This window comes from Saimiri boliviensis, chromosome 1 (assembly GCF_048565385.1).
Source record: "Saimiri boliviensis isolate mSaiBol1 chromosome 1, mSaiBol1.pri, whole genome shotgun sequence".
NCBI classification, from domain to species: Eukaryota; Metazoa; Chordata; class Mammalia; order Primates; family Cebidae; genus Saimiri; species Saimiri boliviensis.
The window spans coordinates 31,316,021-31,334,386 of NC_133449.1; the positions used below are offsets into that span (position 1 = coordinate 31,316,021).

The 18,366-nt window shown below is 41.8% G+C and overlaps 1 protein-coding gene across 1 annotated transcript in view; it reads right to left on the reverse strand.

The window, feature by feature from the left end:
- Positions 1-14,917: 14,917 nt before the first annotated feature.
- The window catches only part of SRD5A2 (steroid 5 alpha-reductase 2), a 60,546-nt gene continuing 57,097 nt past the window's right edge, over positions 14,918-18,366 (reverse strand). The window contains exon 5 of the mRNA XM_003943978.4: positions 14,918-16,625. Coding sequence (XP_003944027.1) covers positions 16,559-16,625 — 67 coding nt within the window. The 3' untranslated portion in view covers positions 14,918-16,558. The remainder of the gene's footprint in view (positions 16,626-18,366) is intronic.

The following is an 18,366-nucleotide window of genomic DNA, read 5'->3' on the forward strand; positions in this document are numbered from 1 at the left end:
AAAACACAACACGAGAACTTCGTGAAGCATGCACAAGTTTCAACAGCCGAATTGACCAAGCAGAAGAAAGGATATCAGAGGTCGAAGATCAACTCAATGAAATAAAAAGAGAAGGCAAGAACAGAGAAAGAAGTGCAAAAAGGAATGAACAATATCTTCAAGAAATGTGGGACTACGTGAAAAGACCTAATCTACGTTTGATAGGTGTACCTGAATGTTATGAAGAGAATGAATCCAAGCTGGAAAATACTCTTCAGGATATTATCCAGGAAAACTTCCCCAACCTAGCAAAGCAGGCCAATATTTAAATCCAGGAAATACACAGAACACCACAAAGATATTCCTCAAGAAGGGCAACGCCAAGGCACATAATCGTCAGATTCACCAGGGTTGAAATGAAAGAGAAAATGCTAAGGGCAGCCGGAGAGAAAGGTCAGGTTACCCACAAAGGGAAGCCCATTAGACTCACAGCAGATCTCTCAGCAGAAACCCTACAGGCCAGAAGAGATTGGGGGCCAATATTCAACATCCTTAAAGAAAAGAACTTTCAACCAAGAATCTCCCATCCAGCCAAATGAAGCTTCATAAGTGAAGGAAAAATAAAACCCTTTGCGAACAAGCAAGTACTCAGAGATTTCATCACCACCAAACCTGCTCTACAAGAACTCCTGAAAGAGGCTCTACACATATAAAGGAACAACCAGTACCAGCCACTCCAAAAACACACCAAATGGTAAAAAAACATCAACACAATCAAGAATCTGCATCAACTAACCAACAAAAAAGCCAGGTAGCATCAAAATGACAGTATCAAATTCACACATAACAATACTATCCCTAAATGTCAATGGACTAAATGCCCCAATCAAAAGACACAGACTGGCAAATTGGATAAAAAGCCAAAACCCATCAGTGTGCTGTATCCAGGAAACCCATCTTACATGCAAGGATACACAAAGGCTCAAAATAAAGGGATGGAGGAAGATCTACCAAGCAAATGGAGAGCAAAAAAAAGCAGGAGTTGCAATTCTCATCTCTGATAAAATAGACTTTAAAGCAACAAAGATCAAAAGAGACAAAGAAGGACATTACAAAATGGTAAAAGGATCACTGCAACCAGAAGAGCTAACGATCCTAAATATATATGCACCCAATACAGGAGTGCCCAGATACATGAGGCAAGTTCTTAATGACTTACAAAGAGACATAGACTCCCACACAATAATAGTGGGAGACTTTAACATCCCATTGTCAATATTAGACAGATCAACCAGACAGAAAATCAACAAGGATATCCAGGATCTGAACTCAGACCAGGAACAAGCAAACCTAATAGACATTTACAGAACTCTCCACACCAAATCCACAGAATATACATTCTTCTCAGCACCACAATACACCTACTCTAAAATTGACCACGTAATGGGCAATAAATCATTCCTCAGCAAGTGCAAAAGAACGGAAATCATAACAAACAGTCTCTCAGACCACAGTGCAATCGAGTTAGAACTCAGAATGCAGAAACTAACTCAGAACCGCACAGCTTCATGGAAACTGAACAACTTGCTCTTGAATGTTGACTGGATAAACAATGAAATGAAGGCAGAAATAAAGATGTTCTTCGAAACCAATGAGAACGAAGACACAACATACCAGAATCTCTGGGACACATTTAAAGCAGTCTCTAGAAAAATATATATAGCAATGAGTGCCCACATGAGAAGAAAGGAGAGATCTAAAATTGACACCCTATCATCAAAATTGAAAGAGCTAGAGGAGCAAGATCAAAAAAACTCAAAACCTAGCAGAAGACAGGAAATAACTAAGATCAGAGCAGAACTGAAGGAAATAGAGACACAAAAAAACTCTTCAAAAAATCAATAAATCCAGGAGCTGGTTTTCCGAAAAGATCAACAAAATAGACAGACCACTAGCCAGATTAATAAAAAAGAAAAGAGAGAATAACCAAATTGATGCAATAAAAAACGATAAAGAGGATATCACCACAGATTCCACAGACATCCAAACCATCATCAGAGATTATTACAAACAACTCTATGCACATGAACTAGTAAACCTGGAAGAAATGGATAAATTCCTGGACACCTGCATCCTCCCAAGCCTAAATCCGGAAGAAGCTGAAACCCTGAATAGACCAATAACAAGGTCTAAAGTCAAGGCAGCAATAAAGAGCCTACCACCCAAAAAAAGCCCAGGTCCAGATGGGTTCACAGCCAAATTCTACCAGACATACAAAGTGGAGCTGATACCATTCCTTCTGAAACTATTCCAGACAATCCAAAAAGAGGGAATCCTTCCCAAATCATTTTACGAGACAAACATCATCCTGATACCAAAACCCGGCAGAGACTCAACAAGAAAAGAAAATTTCAAGCCAATATCCATGATGAACAGAGATGCAAAAATCTTCAATAAAATACTGGCAAACCGATTGCAACAGCATATCAAAAAGCTCATCACCATGATCATGTAGGATTCATCCCAGGGATGCAAGGCCGGTTCAACATACGCAAGTCCATAAACGTAATTCACCACATAAACAGAACCAAAGACAAAAAACACATGATTATCTCAATTGATGCAGAGAAGGCCTTTGACAAAATTCAACAGCCCTTTATGCTAAAAACCCTCAATAAACTAAGTATTGATGGAACGTATATCAAAATAATAAAAGCTATTTACGACAAACCAACAGCCAATATCATACTGAACGGGCAAAAACTGGAAGCATTCCCTTTGAAATCTGGCACTAGACAAGGATGCCCTCTCTCACCACTCCCTTTGAAATCTGGCACTAGACAAGGATGCCCTCTCTCACCACTCCTATTCAATATAGTACTGGAAGTTCTAGCCAGAACAATCAGGGAAGAAAAACAAATAAAGGGTATTCAAATTGGAAAGGAGGAAATCAAATTGTCTCTATTTGCAGATGACATGATTGTATATCTGGAAGACCCCATCATCTCAGCCCAAAATCTCCTGAAACTGATAAACAACTTCAGCAAAGTCTCAGGATACAAAATCAACGTGCAAAAATCACAAGCATTCCTATACACCAGTAATAGACTTCAAGAGAGCCAAATTAAGAACGAACTGCCATTCACAATTGCTACAAAGAGAATAAAATACCTAGGAATACAACTAACAAGGAACGTAAAGGACCTCTTCAAGGAGAACTACAAGCCACTGCTCAACGAAATAAGAGAGGACACAAACAGATGGAGAAACATTCCATGTTCATGGTTAGGAAGAATCAACATCATGAAAATGGCCATACTGCCCAAAGTAATTTACAAAGTCAATGCTATTCCCATCAAGCTACCAATGATCTTCTTCACAGAACTGGAAAAAAACACCTTAAACTTCATATGGAACCAAAAGAGAGCCCGCATAGCCAAGTCAATTCTAAGCAAAAAGAACAAAGCAGGAGGCATCACACTACCGGATTTCAAACTATACTACAAGGCTACAGTAATCAAAACAGCATGGTACTGCTACCAAAACAGAGATATAGACCAATGGAACAGAACAGAGGCCTCAGAGGAAATACAACATACCCACAACCATCTTATCTTCGACACACCTGACAAAAACAAGAAATGGGGAAAGGATTCCCTGTTTAATAAATGGTGTTGGGAAAACTGGCTAGCCATGTGCAGAAAGCAGAAACAGAACCCCTTCCTGACACCTTACACTAAAATTAACTCCAGATGGATTAAAGACTTAAACATCAGACCTAACACCATAAAAACCCTAGAAAAAAATTTAGGCAAAACCATTCAGGACATAGGCATAGGCAAGGACTTCATGACCAAAACGCCAAAAGCAATGGCAACAAAAGCCAAAATAGACAAATGGGACCTAATCAAACTCCACAGCTTCTGCACAGCAAAAGAAACAGTCAGTAGAGTGAATTGGCAACCAACAGAATGGGAAAAAATTTTTGCTGTCTACCCATCTGACAAGGGGCTGATATCCAGAATTTACAAAGAACTAAAACAGATCTACAAGAAAAAAACAAACAAGCCCATTCAAAAATGGGCGAAGGATATGAACAGATACTTTACAAAAGAAGACATACAGGAGGCCAACAAACATATGAAAAAATGCTCATCATCACTGGTCATCAGAGAAATGCAAATCAAAACCACATTGAGATACCATCTCACACCAGTTAGAATGGCGATCATTAAAAAATCGAGAAACAACAGATGCTGGAGAGGATGTGGAGAAATAGGAACACTTTTACACTGTTGGTGGGAATGTAAATTAATTCGACCACTGTGGAAGACAGTGTGGTGATTCCTGAATGACCTAGAAATAGAAATCCCATTTGACCCAGCAATCCCATTACTGGGTATATATCCAAAGGATTATAAATCATTCTACTATAAGGATACATGCACACGAATGTTCATTGCAGCACTGTTTACAATAGCAAAGACCTAGAACCAACCCAAATGCCCAACGATGATAGACTGGATAGGGAAAATGTGGTACATATACACCATGGAATATTACGCAGCCATCAAAAATGATGAGTTCACGTCCTTTGTAGGGACATGGATGAACCTGGAAACCATCATTCTCAGCAAACTGACACAAGAGCAGAAAATCAAACACTGCATGTTCTCACTCATAGGTGGGTGTTGAACATTGAGAACACATGGACACAGGGAGGGGAGCACTACACACTGAGGTCCGTTGGGGAAAATGGGGGAGGGATGCGGGTGTGGGGAGGTGAGAAGAGATAGCATGGGGAGAAATGACAGATACAGATAAGGGGACGGAAGGCAGAAAACCACACTGCCATGTGTGTACCTATGCAACAATCTTGCATGTTCTTCCCATGTACCCCAAAACCTAAAATGCATTAAAAAAAAGAAAAAAATAAGAAAAAAAAAGTACAATAAAATAAAGGGTTAGTGCATTACTTATGACCAAAATCCCCACCTGAAGGCCTGGCCACTCTTGACAAGTAGCTAAACTATCCCAAAAAGAAGGAGCAAAATGACCATCTGTCCAGGACTACCTGAGGCATCAGAACATGCACCTCATTCAGTGGCCACTGCCAGTCATCCATCACACCTGCCACCTGCCTCAACACTCTGCTCTATGCTTAATTGGATGAGACCAGGCCTAGTGTCCTTGGAGACCCATAAGCTGATGCAAACATCACCACTTTCTCTATCGTGGGCAGGAGTCATGTATTAATTACCTGGAATAGCAAGATCCAGCCTTTAAAATCCCATTCAGCTTGACATTCTTTTATATATTTCTCCCAGGTCTCAGGATGATGGGAAGCAGCATTAAAGCTTGCACACGTATTAGTCGTGTTTAGGAGTCCTTGTCTCTCCAAGTACCCCCTCATTTAGAAAAAAGAAAATTTGCTTTTAGCTCTTCTCATAGTATAAATATTTACTAAGCTCTCATTTTGTGCAAGCACCCATGCAAATATGGATGACACAGCAAAGAACAAAGCACACAAGTCCTTGCCCCCAGGAGGCTTATAGTCTAGTGGGGAAAGACAGGCAGTGAACACATAAACTAGGAATTGTCATGTATTAGAGGGTGGTAAGTGCTTTGAAAACCATTATAGCGATAAGGGAGAAAGTGTACCAGGGTAGGAGTGGGGCACTCTGTTGAACAGGATGGGCAGGAAAGACATTTCTTACAAGGTGGTGTTTGAACAGACACCTGAAGGAAGTGAGAGATGAGCCATGTGGGTGTCTGAAAGAAGAGCATTCCAGCCTAGGAGTGGGCATGTGCAGAGACCCCGGGGCTAGGGGGTTTTTGAAGATCTTCCAGAAGTCAGCATGGTGGTGGACAGTGGGAGAGCAACAGGAGATAAAGTCAGATAGGTAATGGGGCCCAGTTTCTGCAGAGCTTTGTAGGCCACTGCAAAGACTTACTCTTTTGCTCTGGGTGAGATGGGAGCCCAAATAGTGTTTGAAAGTGATGCAAAAAGGTTTACAAGTACTTATAAAAGTATCACTCTGGTCACTTGCTGTATTGAGAATACACTATGGGGAGGCAAGTATGGAAGTGGGAAGATCATCTGAGAAACTTTTGTGACAATTCTGAGAGATAACGGTGGCTGTGAAAAGGTGGGATAAAGTGTGGTGAGAACCTGACTAAGCGTCAAAGGTAGATCGGACAGAATAGGAGCACCCTGGCAATTCTGATGGAGGGGTCCAGGCACCACACTTTGAAAAGCACAACCATAGGGCAACTGTTGGAAGGACACTTGGTGGCTCTAGATGGTCTGCTAGACTCTCTGGTGTTGGGGACTGTCTTAGTCCTGACCCTCCAAGTTTGTGCATCAGTCTCATAGAGCACAGGAACAAAAGTACTGACCCAGGAAGCAGGCTCATAGCTCCAGCCCCTCAATGCCCTGTGGTTGCATCCTTTTGAGCCACAACTGAAACAATGGGTATAAAATTCCAGCCTTTATCCTAGAAGGTTTAATGTGAGTACCACTTCGAATGATGCACAGGAGTGGTCTTAGATGAGGTCTGGACCTCAAATTAGTCCCATTAACTAGGCAAAGGGTGTGATATTTCACTGTAAATTCATTAATGTGAACCTTGAAGACCTTTCATTTTTATGCAAATGTTCACTCAGTGAAATGCAAATATCCCCTGGATACAATCAGACCTTGTGCTGTCCACAGCTAACACAGTTTGGAGATTCTTTAACAGGTAACCAAAAGAAGGTATGATATCGGAAGAAAGAGGATAATCACTTGTTCACATTAGATTTCACCCACTTCAGTTTCCAGATGAGGACTCTGCTTTCTCTTTACACATTTGCTTAAGAAATCTCTCTCAATTTCTCTCTCTCTCTCTCTCTCTCTCTCTCTCTCTCTCTCTCTCGTTGTCTCTCTCTCTCTCTAATTAACTCTCTCTCTCTATCTCTCTTTCCCACCCCTTATCCCCCACCCCCTCCCTTTTGGGAATCTAATTACACATTTTTTTTCTCTTTGTTTCAGTTTGGATAAGTCTATTGATCAATCTTCAAGTTTACTGATTCATTACTGTATCTAGGCTGCCAAGCTCATTAATTCTTTATCTCTTGATATTGTGAAGAAATTTTTCAGCATTTCCCTTGGAATTTGTTTAGTTTTTGTCTTTCTGCTGACATTCTTCATCTGGTCATGCATGTTGCCCACCTTTTCCCCTAGATCCTTCAATATATTAACGATAACCCTATCTGATAATTCTAATATCTGGACCACTTCTTTGTCTCATTCTGTTGACTGCTTTATCTCTTCATAGTGAATTATCTTTTTGTATTTATCCCTTCACAGTGAATTATCTTTTTGTATTTTGCTGTGTTTTGTGTATGTGTATGTGTGTTCATACATTTTATTCAATGCCAAACATAAAGAAACAGTAGAGCCTGAGGTAAATAGAATGTATACCCAGAATTAAGCTTGCCTTTTCTACCAGATCGTAAGTTGGGGGTTAAGAGGACAGACACGATTTGGGGTTTGTTTTACCAAATTTACTTGTGATGTACCACACACTTCAGAGTCTTTTCACGATGAGCTGCTGCTGCCTTGTGCTTACTGTGAGGCCTGGAGGGCCAGAGGGGCTATTCCTTGTTTCTTCTCTACTCTCAGTTCTCAGCATGCCTGTGCCACCTTGGTGGTTCTCTCTGTGTGCTCCCCAGCAGCAGAGATCAGCTCATCCTGGTTTGCAGGGGGACTTTTCCAGTTTAAGCATGGAAAGTCCTGTGTCCCAGGAAACCCTTCATCTGGGGAAGAACAGAATGTTTGGTCAATTAAGTATCTGAGGCTCCCGAGGATTCTAAGCACTCATGCTAGGCCCCACTCAACTATCAATAATTCGTCAAATTTTCCCTTCTTTTTTTCTTTTCTGTTGCTCATTATGGGGTGTGAGGTGTGTGCTGGGTTTAGCATAGTTCCTCAGCTCTCCTACTCAAGCCTCAAGTCTTAGGTGAGCCCTAAGGGGCCAGGCCACTATGGTGGGGAATTCTCAGCATTCCTGTGCCATATCCCACCCTCTGCAGCCAAATGCTGAACTGTGGGGGATACTTAGTCAGGAGGGACCCCAGTGATGCATACCTCTTCTTTGTAGCCCTGCAGGCTTTTGTCCTGATTGGATTTCCTGCCCTCTCCTTGGGGACCAACAGCTTCTGCTTCTACCCTTCCAACAGCATCTGTGTAATGTTGCCTGAGACAGGGGCCATTTCCTGATGCCCGTGCAGTAGCCTGCTAAAGTTTGCTACTTAGCACAAGGCTCCTGGTGGGAGTTGGTGGATTTCCTGCCTGCTCTCTGCCCCCCACCCAACCTCCCACCCAGGGAGAAATTGTTTTTTGCTTCTACCCCTTTCTCAGTGACAGTATAATAGGACATGGGGACTGGGGAAGGGGCAGTTTCCTGAATCCCTTCTTTTCTGTTGTTTTTTGCTTTATCCTCCCCCCTAGAGTCAGTGGACCTTTGCCTGGGTCTTAGAGAAGGATTTTCTATCCCTCCCCAAAAGGTTTGCAGCTTTTGCTTTCCATAACAGAAAGGCCTGGAAGATGGTGGGTGATATGATTTGGCTATGTCCCCACCCAAATCTCAACTTGAATTGTATCTCCCAGAATTCCCATGTGTTGTGGGAGGGACCCAGTGGGAGGTGATTCAATCATGGGACCAGTCTTTCCCATGCTACTCTCATGATAGTGAATAAGTCTCACAAAATCTGATGGCTTTATTGCTTCTTCCTCATTTTTCTCTTGCCATTGCCATGTAAGAAATACCTTTCACTTCCTGCCATGATTCTGAGGCCTTCCCAGCCATGTGGAACTGTAAGTCCAATTAAACCTCTTTTGTTCCCAGTTTCAGATATGTCTTTATCAGCAGCATGAAAACAAACTAACACAGTAAATTGGTACCAGTAGAGCGGGGAGTTGCTGAGAAGACACCAAAAATGTGGAAGTGACTTTTGAACTAGGTAACAGGCAGACAGAGACTGGAACAGTTTGGAGGGCTCAGAAGAAGAGAGAAAAATGTGGGAAAGTTTGGAACTTCCTAGAGACTTGTTGAATGGCTTTGCTCAAAATGCTGATAGCGATATGGACAATAAGGTCCACTCAGGGGTGGTCTCAGATGGAGATGAGGAACTTGTTGGAAACTGAAGTAAAGGTGACTCTTATTATGTTTCTTGAAGAGACTAGAGGAATTTTTCCCCTGCTCTAGAGATTTGTGTAATTTTGAACTTGAGAAAGATGATTTAGGGTATGTGGTGGAAGAAATTTCTAAGCAGGAAGGCATTCAAGAGGTGACTTTGGTACTATTAAAGGCATTCGGTTTTATAAGGGAAGCAGAGCATAAAAGTTTAGAAAATGTGCAGCCTGACAATGTGATAAAAAAGAAAAACCCATTTTCTGGGGAGATATTCAAGCCAGCTGCAGAAATTTGCTTAAGTAGCAAGGAGCCTAATGTTAATTCCCAAGACCACAGGGACTATGTCTCCAGGCCATGTCACAGACCTTCACAGCAACCCCTCTCACCACAGGCCAGGAGATCCAGGAGGAAAAAGTGGCTTCATGGGCTGGGCCCTGGGTCCCCATGCTGTGTGCGGCCTAGAGACTTGGTGCTCTGAGTCCCAGCCACTCCAGCATGGCTGAAAGGAGCCAACACACAGCTCGGGCTGCTACTTCAGGAAGTGGAAGCTCCAAGCCTTGGCAGCTTCCATGTGGTGTTGAGCCTGCAGGTGCACAGAAGCCAAGAATTGAGGTTTGGAAACTTCCACCTAGATTTCAAAAGATGTATGGAAACTCCTGAATGCCCAGGCAAAAGTTTGCTGCACAGGGGATCCCTCAGGGAGAACCTCTGATAGAGCAGTGCAGAAGGAAATTATGAAGTCAGGGCCTCTACACAGAGTCCCTACCAGAGCACTGCCTAGTGGAGCTGTGAGAAGAGAGCCACCATCCTCCAGACCCCAGAATGGTAGATCCAACAGCTTGCACCATGTGCCTGGAAAAGCCACAGACACTCGATGCCAGCCTGTGAAAGCAGCCAGGAGGGAGGCTTTAGCCTGAAAAGCCACAGGGGCAGAGCTGCCCAAAAGACCATGGGAATCCACCTCTTGCATCAGCATTACCTAGATGTGAGACCTGGAGTCAAAGGAGATCATTTTGGAGCTTTAAAATGTGACAGCCTTACTGAATTCTGGACTTGCATGGGTCCTGTAACCCTTTTGTTTTGGCCAATTTCTCCCATTTAGAATAGCTGTATTTACCCAATACCTGTACCCCATGTTGTATCTAGGAAGTAACTAGCTTTCTTTTGAGTTTACAGGCTCATCGGTAGAAGGGACTTACTTCGTCTCAGATGAGACTTTGGACTGTCTGGGTTAATGCTGAAATGAATTAAGACTTTGGGGACCTATTGGGAAGGCATGATTGGTTTTGAAATGTGAGGACGAGATTTGGAGGGGTCAGAGGTGGAATGATATGCTTTGGCTGTGTCCCCACTCAAGTCTGAACTTGAATTGTATCTGCCAGAATTCCCACATTATGGGAGGGGCCCAGGTGAAGGTAATTGAATCATGGGAGCCAGTCTTCCCTGTGCTATTCTCATGATAGTGGATAAGTCTCATGAGATCTGATGGATTTATCAGGGGTTTCTGCTTTTGCTTCTCCCTCATTTTTTTCTTGCTGCAGCCATGAGTCTGAGCCCCCCGCCACCAGCCATGTGGAACTGTAAGTCCAATTAAATCTCTTTTTGTTCACAGTTTCAGGTATGTCTTTATCAGCAGTGTGAAAACAAACTAATACAGTGGGCTTTTGTGACTGTGCACCATCAAGGAAGGGCCCTCTCAGGTCTCCTTCTTGTCCCCAATCCATCTCATAAGCTCTAGGTGGAGGTCGGGGTAAAAGATCCTGCAAAAGACCCAGCAAGCAGCCTAAGGTGACCAGGTCACCCCAGTTTGCCTAGGACTTTTCCAGTTTGAGCACAGAAAGTCCTGTGTCCCAGGAAACCCCTCATCCTGGAACAGATATGAATGCTTGATCGGCCAAGTGTCTGAGGCTCCTAGAGATTCTAAACTCATGCCAGTTTCCACTCAGCTGTTGATAATCCATTGAAATTTCTGTTGTTTTCTTCTTTCCCACTCTTATGGCCATTACCTCTTTCTCCCATACTCTGCAAAAGTTAAACCGTTGTGTGTTTCCTTTGAAATTCAGTTCTTCTGATTGCTTTCCTATCTCAGTTCATTAAAAGGCTCAAAAAGTTGTAATTGTATAGACTATCTGGCTTTTCCTCATTTTTGGATTAGGGATGATTATCTATGGTAGCTTTCTCCATCCTAAGTGGAAAAAAAAAAAAACCTCCTCATCCCCTTTGCTTCCAAAGAATTGAGCTGTGGCATAAGCATATTGTCCTTATGGAAAGACATTATAAGAAGCTGCACAATGTGACCCCTGAATTTATTGTTAAGATGTTCTCATGAATGTAGTTTTCCACATCACACAGCGTAGAAATTTATCATGAGTCAGTACCAGTAATAGTTATGTTTCCCTGGTCAAGCTGTTTTTCTTTTATGAATGCTGTGAATTTAGCAACTGGCATTTTCTTTCTGTACTTTGAAGACTCAGCACCCAATTTATGTTTGGATTTAGCCACTGTACATGATGTTCTGGAGGGCATTTTCACATTTTAACTTTATCTTTGGCTTTATTTTATTTTATTTTTGAGACAGAGTCTCACTCTTGTTGCCCAGGCCGGAGTGCAATGGTGTGATCTCAGTTCACTGCAGCCTCAGCCTCCCAAGTAGCTGGAATTACAGGAGCCTGCCACTACGCCTGGCTAATTTTTGTACTTTTAGTAGTGACAAGGTTTCACGATGTTGCCCAGGCTGGTCTTGAACTCCTGACCTCCAGTGATCTGCCCACCTCGGCCTCCCAATTATTTTGTTTTACTCCTATTTTTACTTACCCTCATTTACTTATTTATTGAGAGATTATCCTGTTATAAACCACAACAAATAATTATTTTAATGAAACAGTATCTGAAAGGCAATTTGTAACAAATGAAAGCATTAATAAATTGCCAAAATTTAATTGATTTTATGGTATTGCTTTCTAGTCAACACTGCAAAAATGCATCTCTATAGGGAAGGATTCTTTTTTGGGGAGAGTGTTTCTGGAGTAAAGGAAAACAAAGGCCTTGAAAAGGGGAACCCAGGTGGTGGTGTATTCCTCTAGATGCTCCCATCTCCCCATTGGCCTCAGCAGACTTGGATGCTACCACACACTCTCAGAGCAATTACTTCACCTCTTTCTCCAATGTCACTGCTACGCGGGACTAAAACTATCTTTACGAGGTGAGCTGACAGAAATACAACTATTTATAGTGAAGCACAGCCATATGGCTTGCGTTTTTTAAAAGTCAGCTTCTTATGAAATGGAGCTCTAATAAGTGTTTATTCTCTCTCTCAGAGGGGCTTCTTTTCCTGGGGGGATAAAGAAGGGACCAGGCTTGTGCAGCCTAGACACAGCAAAGGGAAGACACCCACTCTGTCAGTGGGAGGCCTCTGTCTCCCAAGGACCTTCCAGTGCCAACCCTCCCTTATACACTCTCCCTCATTACTCCCCTCCTTCCTCCACTTTCTTTGTTCTTCTTCTCCTCCCAGCCAGCTTGCCATGTCGGAGGGATATTGAATATCCCTCCAATAAAAAATCTAGATTCTGACTGCATTGAACAAAACCAAACAAAACCTGAACCCAAAAAAAGACAGGACTAAAGAAACTAACACAGCTTGGTGCATACTTTAATCTTCTGATTATTTATTTGATTCAATAAAAATGATTATTTCACCAATGACTTATTTCATTCATCCAAATCCCAAGCTAAGATTGATGGGGAGAAATGAGGCACAATACAAATAGCATAGAACCTTTTAAGATCCATGGACTTGTAGAAAGAATGAACAAATCTCTTACTTAGAAATTAAATCCACTCAATGGCTTATTAAATCATCCAAGCACTCACATTGCCATCTGGCTCTATGCCTCTTTCTTTCATCATAGGATAGTGTAGATGCTATAAAGTAATCAGCATCCTTCTCTAGAAAGATTCACTTTACATTGCTGTTACTCTCCTTGTTTGTCCTGCCTGGACCTCGGCCCATAGCTTATTAGAGAACCAAAGGACCAAGCAGGAAAAGGAATGGCTCTTCATGAGTCTATTCCTTCATGTGCCAAGAGCTTGCTCCCCTGCTTCTTAGTGAGATTGCCATGAAGTAACCACAAAAATCCAGGAGAGCTATTATCATATTGCAGGGTTGTAAAATCATAGGTTTATTTATTTGTTCCTGAAAGGGTCTAAGCCGCCTAAATCACTGCTAAATTTCATATTTCTCATTAGAGCTCCTTTTTCCATTTAGAATACAGTGGAGCCAGTGCTCTTCTTTATGAAAGTAAGCATTAGGGATAAGGGGGTTTCAAAACCTTTTTCCATGCTAAACATCCATGTTGTCTTGACTACTCCGCGGAGGGAAAACTCTCTATTCTGTCAAATAGGTTTATGAAAGGGCATGAGCCTGATCCTCCCACAGAGCGAGGGAAGCCTCACACACAAACAGGCATGCGACAATAGGTGTATAACTGAATTGTGCAACAGCACTTAAGCTCTGGCTATTTCTCTCCTGCATGAGCTCTGTAGAAATCCAGATGGCAGCCCTAAAGCCTGTGCCTTAAGCAGAAAAAACGTACTTCTGACCTTCAAAAGGGCAAAATGAGATGGCTGCTCTGACCAGCTCTGTACCAGCTATGGGGAGGCCTTTTAACTCTGTGGGTCTCAGTGTCACTACGTATAATATGATGTGGTGGGAGTAGCTGATGTCTGAGGTCTGCTTCAGCTCCTTAAGTCTAAATTCTGAAAAACAAACAAAACTCAACATCTTCGTCAAGGTTGGCAGGAAAACGCCTCTTCCGTGAAAGCTTCAGCAAAACCAAGACAGAGTACCTTGTGAGCTAGGACACCATTATATTACTTTAGTCAAAACCACTCCATGGACACCTCAATTAACTATAATTTTGTTGCACTCTATTTTTAGAAGTGGGAAGAAATATATTTAGAGATAAGCACACATTCAGACCTTTATCATATTTAATCCACATACATATTCCAGCCCTAAACAATGACAAACTATCATTGAACATGATGGCCCTAGAACACTGAGAATACTTAAATTATCAAGGGAAGATTTCAGCTTTTATAGAGTTCACGCTCTCCTACCCTATATTCAGATTAAGAAGTTCCACGATCATGCTATCTTGAAAGACCCATCATCAGGCAAGCCGATTAGGGTTTCCCCAATATGTCAATTACCTAAATCAAGGTTGACTACATACAATTTTAGAAAGCGCCCTCTTGTGGCAAAAATAAAATAAAATTGCAAATGGCAGCATTGTCCTGAGACTATGAGTACTGCCATTTATTGTACACTTATTTCATCTCAAGGACTGGCCTGGATGTTTACATGGTAGTGAAATAAAGGACTTAAAAAAAGTAGTTTTCAACGTCATAGAGAGAACTGAAAGTCTTTTATGTCACAGAGCTCAAGCTACACCTGAAGATTTATTTTCCCCTGTGTATGCCTGAGTACCAAGAATGGTGTCTAAACTTAGGACATTTTCCTGTGCCTTTATTGTACTTCCTTGTAGTTCTGAACTGTGGCTGAGAGGCACTATAAGTCATGCTTTTTTACTTCCAGCACATAGCCCCTAATTTCATGAAGAGAGAAGAGAAGAAAGGAAACAACACTACAGACAGGGTGAATGGGAACAGGGGCCTGGGGGAACAGGGAAATCAATACCTTGTGAAAAGTTCTAGAAGTCCCAGGATATTTTAATTCAAACAAAATTCCTTGAGATCCATGACCATGGAGGTATTTAATGAACAACAAAGACACTTATTTATATGGTTACAATTTGTATTTTTCAGTAATCTACATCATCCTCAGACCTTTCTAGTTTCCTATGTGACTTATATAGTGAGTTTCTATACTTAGCACCACTGGTGCTCATTTCTCAAAACAGTTTGCTAAATATTGGCAATGCATTCCACACACATAGGCCTGAAAACACAAATATTTCCACATATTTCTTTTTTTCTATAACAATTTCTTGATTTTTGTTCAAACACATATTTCAATTACAAGTGTTCAGCCCCGTACTTAGAGAGTCCCATATCTCAGCATCCTTGGAAGAGTGACCCCCTCACAAGAGTTTGCAAACTCAAATGCTTACTAGCTACATAGTTCCAGTTCTGGTGTGGAAATGTGGGCTCTATATGCTCAGATCCTCCAACGTTTTAAATGAAACTAGAATGCTAGCGTTTTATGAAGCAAGCCCCCAATTTTTAAGTTTTTGAAACTTTGTAAAATAAAAAAAAAAATCTATATGTCCGAGCCAAACAAAGCAAGTTTTCTACCCAGATGTCCCTCTTAGTCTGCACTTTTCAGCCTCTGCCTTCAAGTCCTTTGATGGGTGGCTTCCAAGCTGCCCCTAGCAGACACCTTCTTGAACAGGTCCTGAGAACTCCAATGAAGAAGTTCCCGGAAAGGACAGTTGCTCGGGGCTTCTGCTGTACTTCACATTGTTGTGGACATCTGGTGGAGGCAAGCAGCATGTAACCTCATCATTCATTCTCTTTATTTCACATTTACTCATTATTTGGATATTGGCACCAGTTTCCAAGACTGTGGGAGTTTGCAACGTCTATTATAAAACTCTTCTCCCCACTCTCAGTAGCCATCCAGGGTCATGTCATTCTGTTATTAAAACCTGGCCTTCAAGAAAATTGATACCAGTCTTCTGGGGATTGTGAAATCTTCTGGAAAACAGAAGCTCTCATCAACAAAGACACTGCAAAAATTTGAAATGAGGTCAATGCATCAGTATCTTTTCAACAATATGAGGAGAGGGCTCCTGTATTAAAGGTCTATCTAATAATTTCATATATTTCCCGATTAACCAAGATAAAGAAAGACATGACCAGGGTTTTCATTTAGGGGTGGGTTTGCTCTGGGTCTTTGTGACTTCAGAATTTAAATTTCTGCTACTCTGTATGGATACAAAATGCATTTAATAAGGTCTATAAGCACTGCCTTCAAGCCAAAAAATTCTTCACTACAGAGTTGTCTTCCATTGATAGGGAGTGAATGTGAAGCCACATGTACTTAGATTGCCCAGTGAAAGAAACAGGAGAAGTTTGTACTTTCTCAGAGCAATAGCTAAGAAGCAACTGTCGCCATTTGGAAAAGGGTCTTTTTGAAGCTTTGGTTGGAGATCAGGATAGGGATCCCTGGAAGGGTGGTAGTAAACTCTAAGCAGGCACCACTCAGAATCCCCAGGTGGGAATTAGGCCAGCTGGCAAAATGCCAGGAGACCAACTATTATATATATACACATACACATATATATGGAGGACTACTATATCATGCAAATTACAGTTTCAACAGCTTGACAGTTTTCATCAGCACTGTGGGAGTTTTGCTCCTTTTTAATTTGGCTTCTTTAAAAGATGAATGGAATAAGGGCTTTCCGAGATTTGGGGTAGTCCTCAAACATCTTGAGGTAGAACCTAAAAGACAAGAAAGAAATAACTGTAAATACAATGGAGCCATGGCTGACAGCTGAGGTTTGCTCTGTCCAAGATCTTTGTTACAAGTCAACCTGCAGGTATTTAGGGCCTGACTATTCCCGATGGTCATTTGTGATTCTTATTTCTCCTTCCCACAGCCTATTTCTTATCAATCCTGAAGCTTCTTGTGCTGGGAAATAAAAAGTAATACGCAGAGGGTAGTGGTGATGGCTGTGCAACATTATGAATGTACCTAATGCCACTAAATTTTACACTTCAAAATGGCTAAAGTGGTAAAATTTTTGTTATGTATATTTTACCAGAATTTTTTTTAATGTGGTATCCAGAAGGAAGCACTCATTTGAATTCAGCTGAGAAATACAGGGAAGCAAAGATGATGGGCAAAGAGAACCGGTAATATTCCCCAATATCCTTCCATGAGGCCTGGGAATGCCAACAAAATATCACCTTGTCTTATGGGTTGAATTTGTCACCCCAAAAGATACGTTGAAGTCCTCACTCCCAGTGCCTGAGAGTGTAATTTTTTTTTTTTTTTTGGAACTAGGACTATTACAGATATAATTAAATTAAGATGAGGTTATACTGAAGAAGGGTGTGCCCTTAATCCAATATAGCTGTGTACTGAAAAGAAGAGCATAAGAGACAAAGAGATGGAGACAGAGACATCCAGGAGAGAAGGCCATGTGATGGCGAAGGCAGAGATTGGAGTGAGGTTGCTATAAGCCGCAGAACACCAAGGGTTGCCGGCCACCACCGGAAACTAAAAACTAAAAAGAGGCAAGGAAGAATTCTTTCCTAGAGCCATTACAGGGGGCGTGGCCCTGCCAGTGCCTCGATTTCAAACTTCTTTCCTCCAGAACTGTGAAAGACAAATCTGTGTTCTTTTAAGCCACCCAGTTTGTGGTAATGTGTTGCAGCAACCACAGGAGACAAATGCATCTTAAAGAATTCTTTCTTCTTAAGTTACCAGGCTGTCCTTCTAACTAGTTGTGACGGTAGCCCTCAAGATATAATCAAGATGATACACTCTGTTAAAGTACCTTAGTTTGAATTAGGGGGCAAATAATCAGGTACGAAAGGTGGCTGGGTTTGGGGACTGTGATTTGAGAAGTCTGGTGAGCTGCCTCTGTGCGTGCTGCCTCTGCTATGAAGGTCTGCCTTTGTTTTATAGAGGCCTTCACAAAATCCTGTTAACCTATTAAAAACTATGTCTTTTGGCCCTTCTCTGGTGGTCTGACATAACAGGATGAGGCCTCAGTTTCGGTTTCGTTGTTGCAGTAGCTGAAAATGTCTGGTGGAATTACTGTCCCTCCCCTAACCAAGCACGGTGGAGTCCACACTTCCCAGGGACCCTCCAAGTGCTGAGTGATGCCTTCTCTTCTCCCACTCCCAGTCTGCCTCTGGTGGGCAGCACACCCAGCCTGAAATGGTAATGTGGGAAGTAGAAAAGTTCCTCTTCAAAGTTTCCTTTCTTATTAAAGAATAATCATAATAAGTGTTAGAAATAAGAGTTTGTTTAAACACTTTCTTCAAAGCTTTCTTACTTTTTGCTAGTAGTTCTCTGGTAAGCCCTATCCTATGTAGCTGTTAGGCTCACAGGCATGTAGTACATTCTATGTCCTTGTACTTTAACAAAGATATTTATGCTATTACTTTTGTAAGTCCTTTCCTAAGCAACTTCCTGTCCCTTCCTTATTTGGACTTCCTCTTTTCCTTTTGT